Source organism: Lonchura striata, chromosome Z, assembly GCF_050655825.1.
Source record: "Lonchura striata isolate lonStrDom1 chromosome Z, ASM5065582v1, whole genome shotgun sequence".
NCBI lineage: Eukaryota > Metazoa > Chordata > Aves > Passeriformes > Estrildidae > Lonchura > Lonchura striata.
In genome coordinates, this window is record NC_140740.1 from 69,174,259 (window position 1) to 69,187,537 (window position 13,279).

The 13,279-nt window shown below is 34.4% G+C and overlaps 1 protein-coding gene across 34 annotated transcripts in view; it reads left to right on the top strand.

Annotated features, from left to right (window-relative positions):
* Window positions 1-13,279, top strand: part of PTPRD (protein tyrosine phosphatase receptor type D) — a 1,154,377-nt gene that overhangs the window by 1,053,626 nt on the left and 87,472 nt on the right. For 19 of the 34 annotated variants that reach the window (XM_085567659.1, XM_085567665.1, XM_085567673.1 and 16 more), the window contains 2 exons: window positions 3,120-3,134; window positions 5,437-5,549. In XM_085567659.1, coding sequence (XP_085423785.1) covers window positions 3,120-3,134; window positions 5,437-5,549 — 128 coding nt within the window. The remainder of the gene's footprint in view (window positions 1-3,119; window positions 3,135-5,436; window positions 5,550-13,279) is intronic. The other 15 variants (XM_085567669.1, XM_085567683.1, XM_085567684.1 and 12 more) reach the window with 2 other exon arrangements.

Consider the following 13,279-nt stretch of genomic DNA (forward strand, 5'->3'; position numbering starts at 1 on the left):
CTTGGACTACTAAGCTCTTGATTTACAATATTACTTATACATTTTAATTACAATTACAGAGAAAATACGACTGCAGTTTCCAAAAGAATAGTTTTATGGGGAGAAGTCTTCCCCTTCTTTAAAACAGACATCATTAGATAGTGTGGATAAGTTTCATGGGTTGGTTTGAAGTGCATTTAACTGTTCCAAAGACAAGGAATGCATTGTTTGAACTCTTTAATATTTGTTGTTAAGCTGTAAAAAAGTTATTGCTTCTGCATTTACTTTTCCTGAAATCTGAAAGCCAAGATATTTAATGGACAGGTTTTTGGATCATACATTGGAATATAGCCAAAAGGTCATTGCAGCTTAGTAAGTAACAGTAATAGATGAGAATAATACTGAAAAATACGTTTTCTTCTCATTGGGCATACTATTGGTATAACAGCCAACACAGATGAAGCCAATTAATATCCTGTTTGCAGAACTCACAGATTCCCAGAATCAAAAGGACAGACCTCTGGAGCATGTCTCATCTGTTCAGAGCATGGTCACCTGCACCAGTTTGCTCAGAGGCAAAGTTTTGTATAGCTAAGAAAGGAAACTCAATTACCTTTCTGGGCAACTTGTTCTCATATTCAACTATCCTCACAGTAAAAACTACTTTTTCCTGAGTTACCGTTGACTGTGTCTTGGCAAATGGAACTGACTTGGCCATTAACCAGTTCCAGTGGTCTGCCCTTGAAGCAGTGAAACCACCCTGCAGTCATAGTAAATGGAGACACCTATTTTGGAGTAGATCTTTCCATCTATTAAATTTTATAAACAATCAAAACAAGGGATTCAAATAAATTAGATAAATCTTGCTTTATTTTTGGCCATTTTCTTGTTGACAAGAAAATAAAATTTTTCTTTGTTTGAAGATGGAGTATAATATTCAGCACAGTACAATTTTTATCCAAAATCTCAAACAAAAGCAAACCTGGATAGATAGATGGTGTAAGTCCTAAAAGAAATGCCCAACCATTTGGAGGTCTGCTTGAATCACAGTTTACATATATTTTATGTGTTTGCTACATGCTCAGTTACATAAGATTTGGTTAGTTAGGAACTTAGGAAATGTTAAAGAGCTCTAGAAATTGTGTGGTGTTTCTCAGAAATGGACAAAGTGATTGTCCCCATGATGCATCCTGCTGTCATGTCATGTCATTCTCAGGTTTTAGGTCTATTTTTCTTTCTTTTTTTTTTTTTTTTTTTTTTTTAGTAAATTAATTTATATGGATGGATATCCCTTGTAGTTTTTAAGAAATCACAAATTCTCTAATTTCAGTTTTCCACTGATGAAAAGCAAAAGGTTCCTCATTCTAAATCTTTAATTTTTAAGGAAGAGAAGTTAAAGCCATCTTGACAGACTTTGTATTGTTTGCTTTTATAAAGTGCAGCTTTTTGATTTGATTAAGAAGACTGTATCCTAAACTTAAATCTTTTGAACATAGTAGCTCTAGCACTCTGAATCATAGAATCATAGGTTAGTCTGGGTTGGAAGGGCCCTTTAAAGGTCATCTGGTCCAACCCCCTGCGATAAGCAGGGACATTTTCATCTAGGTCAAGTTTCTCAGAGCCCCATCCACAGGCCTTTAAAGTATCTAGGCATAGGGCATCCACCACAGCTCTGGGGAATCTAATTAAATAGTACTTCATAGCCTTCATGATTAAAAAAAAAAAAATCTTTCTTCTGGCTAGACTGAATCTACCCTCTTTCACTTTAAAATCATTACCCCTTGTTTTGTCATTATGGGCTCTACTATAAAAGCCTGTCTCCATCTTTCTTATATGCCTCTTTAAGTACCAGAAGGATGCAAGAGAGTTTTCCAAAGCCTTCTGTTGTCCAGGCTGAACAATCCCAGTTCTCTCAGCCTTTCTTGTTCCATCCTCCAATGATTTTTGTGACTCTTTTCTGGATTTACTCCAACAGATACATGTATTTTTTGTACTGATGACCCCAATACTGGATGCAGCAATTCTGGTGGGGTCTCATCAATTGGAGTAAAGGGGCAGAATCTCCTCCTTTGAACTGCTGGTCCCCTGCTGAATCTTGAGATATAAGAAGAGATACACTTCTAAAAGAAAATGTTAAGATGTTAACAAAAAATTTAAGAATCACATAAATGCAAAACAGAAAAAATAGGAAATCTTAAGTGATGATGAAGAATATTAAACACGTTCTCATAATGTGTGTAATCTGGTCATTGCAGAGTAAAAGCTATTAAAGTATTTGTAGAATCCCTGTTTTTTATGAACACGGAGAAAGATAAACACTGTAGTTATAGTAGTGTGTGTATAATAGAAAGAACACATTGGTGAGAGATAATAAATTATTTTTCCTGTTTACCTAAACTTTATAGATCATAGATCACTACAGATCTATACAGATCACTGTAGACCTCTAGTATATGGCATTCATTCTAAACCTAAAAAGGCATGTAATACTTCATTGGAAAAAGATTTATGATTCCCTTGCTTTCCAGGGTACTCTTAAAAATTTCTTGATATTTTATTAGCTGGTTTTGTAAAATAGTTTTAGAAGTTTTCATTTATTTTTATTACTTTTTTTTTTAAATTTAGAACAGGTCTTATGTGTCTCATATATTTAACCTTGTTCATCACTTCCTTTTCTCTTCTTCTTCTCCCTTTCTCTTCTTCCCATTCTAGTCTGCCTTCCCCTTTCGTTTTTCCTCTCTTCCCTCCTCCCATTTCTATTCTCTCTAGAAAGAAAGAGGGAGCAACATCTCAGTGAGAAGTAATTTTTCAATGTAATGTTAACATTACTTTCACGGCTCAAATTAATCACCCATTCTCCATTATCTCACTGGCTAAAATTTGAAGTCTCATTTCTTGGCAGATAGAAGTGTATTTTTCAACAGAAGATTCACCTGGGACATGACCTTGGGTCCTCCATTAATTCTATGATTTCCAAGAATTGGATATTTTGATGAGCCTCCATAGCTTAATTTGGTTTAGTTACATATCTTTACTGCAAATCAAAATTTCTTGCATCTCCTATTTTCATGATTATTCTCTGTGCTGCTGATCAACTAACATTTCACCTTTTCTTCCCTCCTTGCTGCATTAAAATGGAGCAGTAAACCTGACAGGTGAGAAGTGAAAAATAATCACTCTTCATTTAATACAGAAAAGGAGAAAAAAGAGAAAAGTCATCATGATAATGATCTAAGGCAAAGCATCTCTCAGTCTTAAGTGAATGTAGGCAGTAATCTATCAATGAGGGCAAGTGCAATATTTTCTATGTTACTTACAGCACTGAAAAATAATGTAATACAAGTAGCAAAGTTTCATTGAGGTTTTTTTGTGTCTCCATGGGGTAAATTTTCAAGAGAGAGTAGAGCTCGACAATGCTCAGATGATTTTATTTGTGTTTTAGTGACATGCAATGAGTGGTTGTACACAATAACCAAAGTTCTTGAAGGAATCCATGGTTGTAGTTGAGGCATTAGCTGCTCTAAATGTTCACAATGTCCAATATACATAAACTCAACACTGACTTATAGTTCTACCAGTGAAAATTATACAGTGATATAATTCTTCCTTTTTGGAGTTTTTCCCCACCTATCTCAGAATCATTGCATAATCTGGAATAATTGAAATGTCTTCTACAGGCTGGAGAGATTAAAAAAAAAACCCAGAATATTCATCCAATTACTAATACGTAATAAATAATTATGTTATTCTATAAGTATTCAAAATATTCAGATACATGATTGGAAGAGATTTTAGCAGTTTTATTAGATTATTATGAAATTGCAGCCTGGTACTAACTTTCAAGTAGAAAAAAGTTAAATGAAGCTTGTCCTTGGACAGTACCAGAAACTTAAGGATACTTAAGACTCTTAAAAAAAAGGAAGTACAGAGTAATAGACTTTTTGAAAGCTATATCACACATCTTCAGTAAGAAGAAAGAGCACTAGGGCCAATGCTACTGTGAAAGGAGTTTGGAATAGTCAAAATCTGAATAAAGTACTCTCAAATGAGTTTATATGTACTAATTTTGTTTTAAAAAGACTAAAACAGAATAATCAGATTTAAATTTTTATTGCTTCACTAATGAGAAATTATTACATATGTTAAGGTATTTTCTGGAGAACAGGTGGAGTGTTTTTACAGTAAAAATTTATTTTTTCCAATAAAACCATAGGACTAGTGACTTTCAGAAATTCAGTCAATGGTATTTGACTTTTTTGCATAACTTTTGTAATCTCACTGAATGTCATGTGGCCTTCATTATTTCAAAAGCAGTAAGAAATTGACTGGAGTAATTACAGCTTTATCATTGTCACATTGTGAATCAATGAGGAAAAAGAAAGTATTAAGTTAATGTTAATACTGAGCACCTGGAAAACATTCTGCTATCATTATCCTTAAAATAATCTCAGCTCTGTTTTCACAACATAACTCTTCCTCTGTTTCCTTCTTCATTTTATGTTACATAAAAAATATCAGCCACATTGTTTTTTCATTCAGGACCCCACAGATAATTTGTGAAGAAACACTGTCTGTATAAAAATGCAGAGCGGTAGCTACTCTTCATGTGACACGGTTCTCCATGTTTTGCATCAGATAATGATATGTACAAATAACAGAAGTCAGTTTTAACAAAAATGTCAGTGAGAACACACATGGATTTTGCTTCTCTCTAGAGAAAGGGAAACATAGACAACTTTCTTTCTCTTTTTTCTCTTTCATTCTGTCTTTTTGTTTGTTTGTTTGTTTTATTTTCCTTCATTTGCAGTGGAAGTATTAATTTGATTATAAATATTCATACAGATCTAAGCCTTGAATATATGTAGACCTGATAAGACATATGAAGATTGCATATTTCAGCTGTTACAGAGATGAGAGGAAACAGAGCACATTCTTATGTCCTAGAAAGTGAAAAGAATAGATGTCTTCTCGAATAGGTGTCTTCTGTACTGTTTTTTCTCATATTAAAAATACCTAAAGAATGCATATTATTTTTTTATAGCAATGCAGAACTCTGTGTATAAGATAAGAAATATTTAGTGCCAATAACTTGGGGTGGTCTAGCTCAAGCGTTGGCTGCTTTTTTTATAAAGGTATAGCTAGGTAGCATTTCAAATAAGAGAATTGCCTGAATTTTTATAGGTTTAGCATTATAAAAGTAAAGTATTAGGATGACCAGAAGAATGTTCTGGAAGAGCAATTTACAGCATAATGCAGCTAATTTCTCTCTGACCATTTTACCACTGCAAATTGTAGGTACCCAACCCACTACACATATCTATATTACCTTTGCACTGCATCAAATACTTTTTCAGAAATAAACATCTTGCCTTTAGCATATAATGCCAAACATTCAGGTACCTTTGTCAAGCTAACATGTCTATCTTCTGTTTATGTGTATTCACCTTCTCCATGCAGGAAGAGGGCAGAATCTGATTCTAGAAAGAGCAGCATACCCAACAGCAAGGAGGTCCCCTCTCACCATCCCACAGATCCAGTGGAGCTGCGACGCCTTAACTTCCAAACTCCGGGTAAGTGACAATATCACACTGAGAACTCTGTGATCACAGGCTGATTGCTGATGCTATAACAGAAAAGAAACATGGATTGTTTGAAAATATGTATTCGAAACAAGGGTTTTGGGGGGTGGGTTTTGTTTTTGTTTTTGCTGCAAAATATGTTTCTTCATTAGCTTTTAAAATAATTAAGTAATTTCTTTATTTAAAAGAAAAGCCTGCTTCAAAAAACATTTGAAGTTTTGTAAAAAAAAGAAGCCGAAAGACACATATGCTGTATGAGTGTTCTTTATCTGCTGAAATTCCAGCTTAATCCTAACAATGATAGAAAATATTACTGGGAATGTACATCCCTCTGTTTATTAATGATATGTTTATGGACACTTCTTTATAAATAAGCTTCCCTTTTATCTAATGCATTATCAGGTAATATTAATATCACTGTGAATTCCACTGTTTTGCAAATGTACAATACAGAAGAGAAATACATAACTGGATAAATTCTCTTGATGTTGAAAACAAGGCTGTATGGTATGGTCAAGGAGGATATTAATACGTCAGTAGTTTTGAGGTCAGAAGGAACACACTCTCAAATAGTTTATTAAAGTTTTTTTCATTAATCACTGTTTTATTAAAGCTGTTTAATCTGATAGTCAAGAAGCACAAAGAGAGAAATATTTAAAATAGTATTTTTAACACCTTTGCAGGACTCAGCTTTTTACTTAAATTGGCTTTGTTTTGATTATGTCCCAGTAGACTTGTTTTGTACTATAATATATTTTCATGGAGTCTGATGCTAATAAGATGCTAAATCTTCCTGATCCTCATGCTTTTGTCAAGCTTACTATAGTAAGTAAAAAAAAGTAGTCAATCCAAGTCCATAAAAGCAGGAAATTATGTGCTTGAGATCCTGAGAATTAGCTGCTGAAGTTGACACAATAAATACTATTAAAGGGTTAAGTGAACATGCAAATCTCAATCCTGATCTTCTAAATAATGACTGTATTGAGATGTTGTTGCCCTAGAAGGAGTGTGTCTGCAGACTAATGAATGTGGCTAAAGACCCACACTTCATGCACATGGCAGAAGTAGAAAGGGAAGAATCTGGAGGCTTCAGTATTGCTCCAGCCTTGCTTTTTCAGTCTGTTCCAGTACACTGCTCCTAGCAGCTGGAGCAAATCAAGTGTATTTCAGGAGCACATCTTCTAATTTAATTTCATCTTAGTGTAGGAATCTTGTTGACATGCTCTGGGACCTGTTTAGCATAGGAACTTAAACACAGTAAATATAAGTAATTGAAAGGCTTTATTCAGTGTCCTTCCGAGGCTATAATTTCAGTGGTGGCTCATTCTTTCTGGGTGAAGTTTTCATCTGTTCCTCAGCACTTTTGTAAAAATTTTGAAGGGTTTTACAGTGAAACATATATACAAATCTTGGAAACATGCAAAAACAAATATTGTTCTTAAAGTCTAGTTTATGCCTAAAAGAAGTAATTGTTTGTATACAGATATATAATGAGTAGAGTAAATGGCTGACTAGAATCACAGATTTTTTTTTTTACAAGACAAAAATCATTAACTCCAACCTAAAATCATTAACTCCAACCATTAATCAAGCACCTTATATTCAACAATGAACCATGTCCCGAAGTACAACACCCACATGTGTTCTGAACACTCCAGGGCCAGTGATTCCATCACTTTCCTGTGAAGCCTGTTTCAATGCCTGATGACGCTTTCATCATGAATAATTTCTTCCTATTATCTAATCTGAACCTCCCCAGCGTACCTTGAGGCCTTTTCCTTTTCCTGTATGACTTGTCACCTTGGAAAAAGACAGTGCCCCCACCTAGCTTCTTTCAGGCAGTTGTGTAGAGGACAGAGTCCCCTCTCAGCCTCCTTTTCTCCAGGCTAAACACCCCCAGCTCCCTCAGCTGTTTCTCATAGAACTTACGGTCCTGACACTTCCCCAGCTGCATTGCCTTTCTCTGGACATGCTCCAGCACTTCAGTGTAATTCTTGGAGTGAGTGCTCCAGAACTGAACACAGGATTTGAGGTTTGGCCTCACCAGTGCTGAGTACAGGGGACAATCCCTGCCCTGCTCCTGCTGGCCACACTATTGCTGATCTGCTCAGTGACCTTCCCTGGCATCAAGGCCAGGTTGACAGGCCTGTAGTTTCCTGCATCCTCCTTCCTGCCCATCTTGTTGATGGATGTCCTATTTGGAAACCTCAACAAGTCAACAAGAACATCCCTGTTAGGCAAGACTGCTGGTACATGAGGGAAGGAGGCTCAGTGAGTACTTTAATCAATTCCCTTACTACCCTTGGGTGTATCCCATCCAGTCTCATGCAGTTGTGCATGTCTAAGTGGTGTAGCATGTTCCTAACCATTTTCTTCCAGGATCAGGTGACTTAAATCTGCTCCCCATATTTGTCTTCCTCAGGGGTCTGGATACCCACACAACAGTTGATATTGCTATTAAAAATTTAGGCAAAGAAGGCATTAATTACCTCAGCCTTTACCTCATCAATTGTCACTATGTTTCCCTCTTCATCTAATAAATAATGGAATAATAACTAGATAGATAAGCCTAATTTTTTGCACTCCATTTATTTAGATGCAAAATCTTACCTATCTATTTAGTATTCATCATAATTAAAATGAAACATGAGAGGAAAAAACCCTGCTGTCAAGTGCTAACATAAAATTAATTTATTGCTATTAATTTTTAGTTTACATTGGGAAGGTAAAGTTCTTAAGAAATGGCAAAATTTGTGGCACTTGTAGACACTGTAATTCCACGTCATTGATCTGAAAAGAACTAGAGAGGATTTAAGGTGTACTTTTTCTTGCAGGGCTATAGTTTATCTGTGAAGTTTGCAGTTTTCTGTGAAGCTATTTGAGCAAAACATCTGTGATCTGTTTCTACTAGGACTCCTTTGCTATAATCCTTTTTACAGACTGGAGTATTACAATTACTATTAAAAATACAAGACATCAAATGGTGTTCTTTTTCCCTATTATTATCCTTAATAACCCTAGACAGAAGTCAAGATATTATTCTACTCAGCATACAACCAAATATCAAGGAGAAAAATCTTACTCCAGTAAATTTGTCTTACTCTGTTACACTTGCTAATTAACATGGTCTTAATATGTAAACAGTCACAGTGAAATCGAGGTACAGTTTTTTGTTAGTAAAAGCAGAATTTCACTTAAACTAAATTCAATTAGGGCTACCATGTCATTAAAATCTGACTGATTTTAACTTAGGGGTTTAGAGCCTACTGGAATATTTATCCATCTCTCAACCAGAAACACACCATCAAATAATATGCAATAAAAATTTTTGTAATATGAACATAGAGAAACTACAGAAAGGCTATACATTCAGGGTATCAGCTTTGTTGAGTTTGTTGTTCTTTCATTTTCAAATGTATGAGTTTTATTTTCTGTAAGGTAGCAGAACTAGGTAGGGGGGTACTGCAAAGGGGGCAACTGAGGAAGGGGTAGGGCTGATATGGTTATGTATTGGACTCCTTTTACTGAGAAATCTGCTGTTGCTCTCATAAAATGAGGCATTTCTCAACACTGCCTACGGATAAAACAAGGGACAGAGTGGTGAATGTACTTTCAGCACGAGTGCATCAAGGAAGATGATTTGACATAGTTGTTATTCTAATGATTTATTTCTTTAGATTATGAAAGCATCCACAGTTTGCTTGGAGCTTTCCAGGCAGACTAACTACTTCCAGTGAGAGAGGAAAACAATTTTGAATGAATCCGTAATGTACAGAAGTGTTAGTGAAAAAAATTCTGACTTACATTGGCATACCTGGACTGGCAGTTTTCATTCACCTTGGAGAGGTGAATGAGACACTCCTATAAAATTATGGATTGTCATAAACTTTAGTACTTTAGAAGATTTCTAAACAGCTACATTCCAAAACTGCTATCAATCATATATTTTGTAAAAGGAAAGACCTGATCAGATACAGATATCAAAATAATTTGAAACCTAAGTCCTTGGGACTTAGGAATTTCAAAGTAGGAAATTTGAATTTCTAACCACAATTTTAAATTACTCCAAATAGAGAAGATTAGGTATAGATTTTTGACAAAAATATGAGATAGCAGTATTTTATCTTTGGTGATATTTAGAGAATCATTTCAGTACAAATATGTTGTACTTGTCATAAAATTTTCAGTTCCACATGAGGATGTTATAAAATTTCACAGTCTAAACTACCAGCACAGGAAATGTCTCGCTTTCCTTTCATTTTTAATTGTCTACATTCTTCAATAATGTAAGGAGATCTAAAGAGCTCTAACCTAAAGAGTTTCCTGGCTTACCATGTTCTGAAAGGATCAAATTTATTTCTGGCTTCCATCCTCACTGGATGAAGTAACTCCATAGATAAATTTCACACTTTGCCTTGACATTTGGAATAGCCCACAGTTCTCTAACTGAGACCAAGATCCCAGGTCCGTGTGTGTTATCCAAAAATGTGTATGTGTTAGATAAGCCCATATGGCAGTGAGTGGGTCACAGCAGTGCCAAGTTCTCTTTGAGTAAACATGAAAATACCCAATCTCTCAGTAGGATTTCATTTTTAATTCTGTTATTCTTCCATAACTGGAATAGCTGAAGAAAAGTCTATCACATTCTTACCTTTCTACAAGTTGCCTGTGAAACACAGAATTAAAATCATTAACCTGGTGCACAAATTTTAGTGGTCTCTATGCCACATGGTAGAGTTAAGGTAAAGAAGGGCTAATAATTAAGCCTCACAAAAGGTTTAATCAAATAAGGCAGCCCAGTTGTACAGAGGAAAATTAACTGAAATTAAGTAGTTTGAGTGGGTTCTAAGAGATACAAGGCTCAGGCAGACTTCAATCTGCCAAACAGCCAGAGAAATAAATTGAGTCATGTCTCAAAAGTGACTGATTTTTTATCCTCATTTAACTATAAAATGTGTCACACTTATAAGTAATTTTTGTAATTGGGTGCCAATTAAACAATTATCTCATTATATCTTATGAACTAAAGAAGATGCTTTTAAATACAAGAAAAATAAATAGAGTCATTACAGCTCTAAGTTAAAGACTTTTTTTTTAATTAGATAAGTGCTCACTTATTCCCTGAGTTGCTAAGGAATTGCCACAAACTTATTTCCATGATAAAGAAGAAAAAGCATAAAACATTTTCAGAGGAAAAGTGTGCAAACAAAAAAAAAAGGTGGAAAAAATGACGTCTGGATTTAGGTACCTGCTTTGCAAGACAGCAGAAATTTTTTGCGCCTTTTGTCCACTCAACATCTGTTTAAGAGAATCATGACAATGCTGAAGGAAGTACTGTGCTTTGTCTCCAAAAAAACAGACTGAAATGCTTTCTCATAGTGTGCCATTCTACATTTATGTCTTCTTATGCACATGTCTCACATGGAGAATTGAGGCATCTAAGAGAGAAAACTGATGAAAACTGCACTTCTCTGATATCCCATTTTGCTTTGAAACCTGGAGGAACCCAGTATTCGTTTAGCTAGGAGATGAAGTTGAAAATTCTTCTCTTCACAAGAGTTATCCCTTTTTTTCCCCCTGGATTTTGGACCATAGTTTTTGTGACATCTTATTGTATTTGACATTTTTAGATCAAGACCTTCAAATTAGGCTTCTCCTGTTCTCACTATAGGTGACTTTTACACATCACTCAGAAGTGGTGCTTCTGCTATGAGATCCTAAGGCTTCTTGTTAAAGCTCAGTCTTGTTGCAGAAAAAGATAAACTGTTTTCATTCCAGAATAATTGATTAAGTTTTGAAGAACGTAAAATATTCTGGAACAAAAGTGGCATAATTTTGCAGTGTTCTATATGCATTTGCAATTATTTTAGAATAGCTGTTGCAGAATGATCTATTTCTCTAGACATTGTCTTGTAAATTTGTCTTTGTAATTTCTTGCTCTGGCCTAGCTTTGTCTCTGTGAAAATGAAATTTTAAAGTAACAGTAATTTTCATGTACTAAAGGCATTCTTGATGAATTTTCATGAATGCTGAATTCCTACTGAATAAGGGTCATCTTTACTTTTTTCTGTTTTCCATGTCAGAATTTAAAGTAGGTGGTTTTTTCTATCCTTTTGATAAGTCTCAACAACCACTATTACTTATTACTTCCTTTACTATAAAGGGATATCTTAATCAACATAGATTAGTATGTAAAAGAGTCTTCTATATTATTAAATAAAAATGAGAAGTTTGTAAAGACAATTAATTCAATGTGGACCTAAAGTACCACTCATTTCCTAAAGAAATTTCTGTGACAATTATGTGTCACATTTCTGTTTCATGTAGGTTATAGTCTGGATATCAGCATATTTGCTCTTTAATTTGTAACTTTGTTCTTGTTTATTGTGGGTATGTGAACCTACCGTTCCAAACTGGTAAATAAATGTATGTGTCATAAATGTTTCTAAAAACCTTTATCATAAAACCCTGACAACAACAAAATCCTAATTTAACACACTAATGACAAGCCTAAAACACCCACTTGATAAAGGAATATAATTAACAGGTTTAATGTCTGTTAAGATATAGATGATTTCTGACCTTGCTCTCTTAGTTTTTTCCTTGAAATTGTGGCAGAAATAGTATTTCATGTTTCTTAGTCATGTAATTACCACAGATTAAACAGGGGATAATTCTACACTGTAATCAAACCATATATTGTAATTTAATTAATGTAAAGGGATTACTACTAGTCTGCATAAGATCAATTACATTTGGTAATCTTCTACCAAGTCTGGAAATAAAATTTTTAATGGGTACAATTTTAACTGTGTTTTGCATGTGATGGTTTTGAGGGTGTTCTTTCCTTTGAGTTTTCAGATGGTTTTATCTCTTTTTTTTTTTTAAAAAAAAGGGATACTGTACTTAAAAGAGAATTTGAAAGCATGTTTCAGCATGCTATTTCTTTTGACTTTTTAGCATGTCACAGGACCTGTTGTAATTTAACTGTATTTTGTCTTTAAGTTTTTGTGTTGTCATGACATGTGTTGATTGGTGTGGGAGTGTGTCATCAAATAAGTGTATTTTCTTATTTGTAACCACAAAAAGAAGTGAGTTTAGCTGTTTTTTAACTGGGATCTTTTGAGTCAAGTTCTACACCTGCTCAATTGAAGCCTCATGCTTTTGCATGAGGTGTGATGACATCTTAGGATGTTTATTCATAGCATATTCTTTTATGATTCACAGACTGATTGCATAACAAAAGCCCTCCAGCAGTTCTTTTAAAAAATAACTACTTCTATCATATCAGTAGAACCCATTTTATGTATTTAAAGTATGAAAATAGAACAAATGCAATTACTTTGTAAGTTAGCTGCCAAATATTATTTGAGGAAAGTTATTCAAAATGTAATTGCTGAAAATGAGACGTAGAGGAAGGGTTTAAAGTCAGTTAAAATGTGTCAGTTTCTGAAGTTGTAAGAAGCTCCTCCTTTTGCCTTAGAAAAATTTACCTTCTAATTTGTTATTTGCACAAATTGTTTAATGTAAAATCTCCCTTTGGAAATGTTAAGTGTCATATAGAGAAGCATATAAATAAAAACAATTCAAAAAAAGAATGGGTGTTTATCATCTTTAGAAAAATATTCCTTCACAGTAAGTTAATTATTATGATTTGTGTTCATGATGCTGATGATTTAGTCAGGTTCACTGTGTGATGAGTGAGTCTCATACTCACTGGG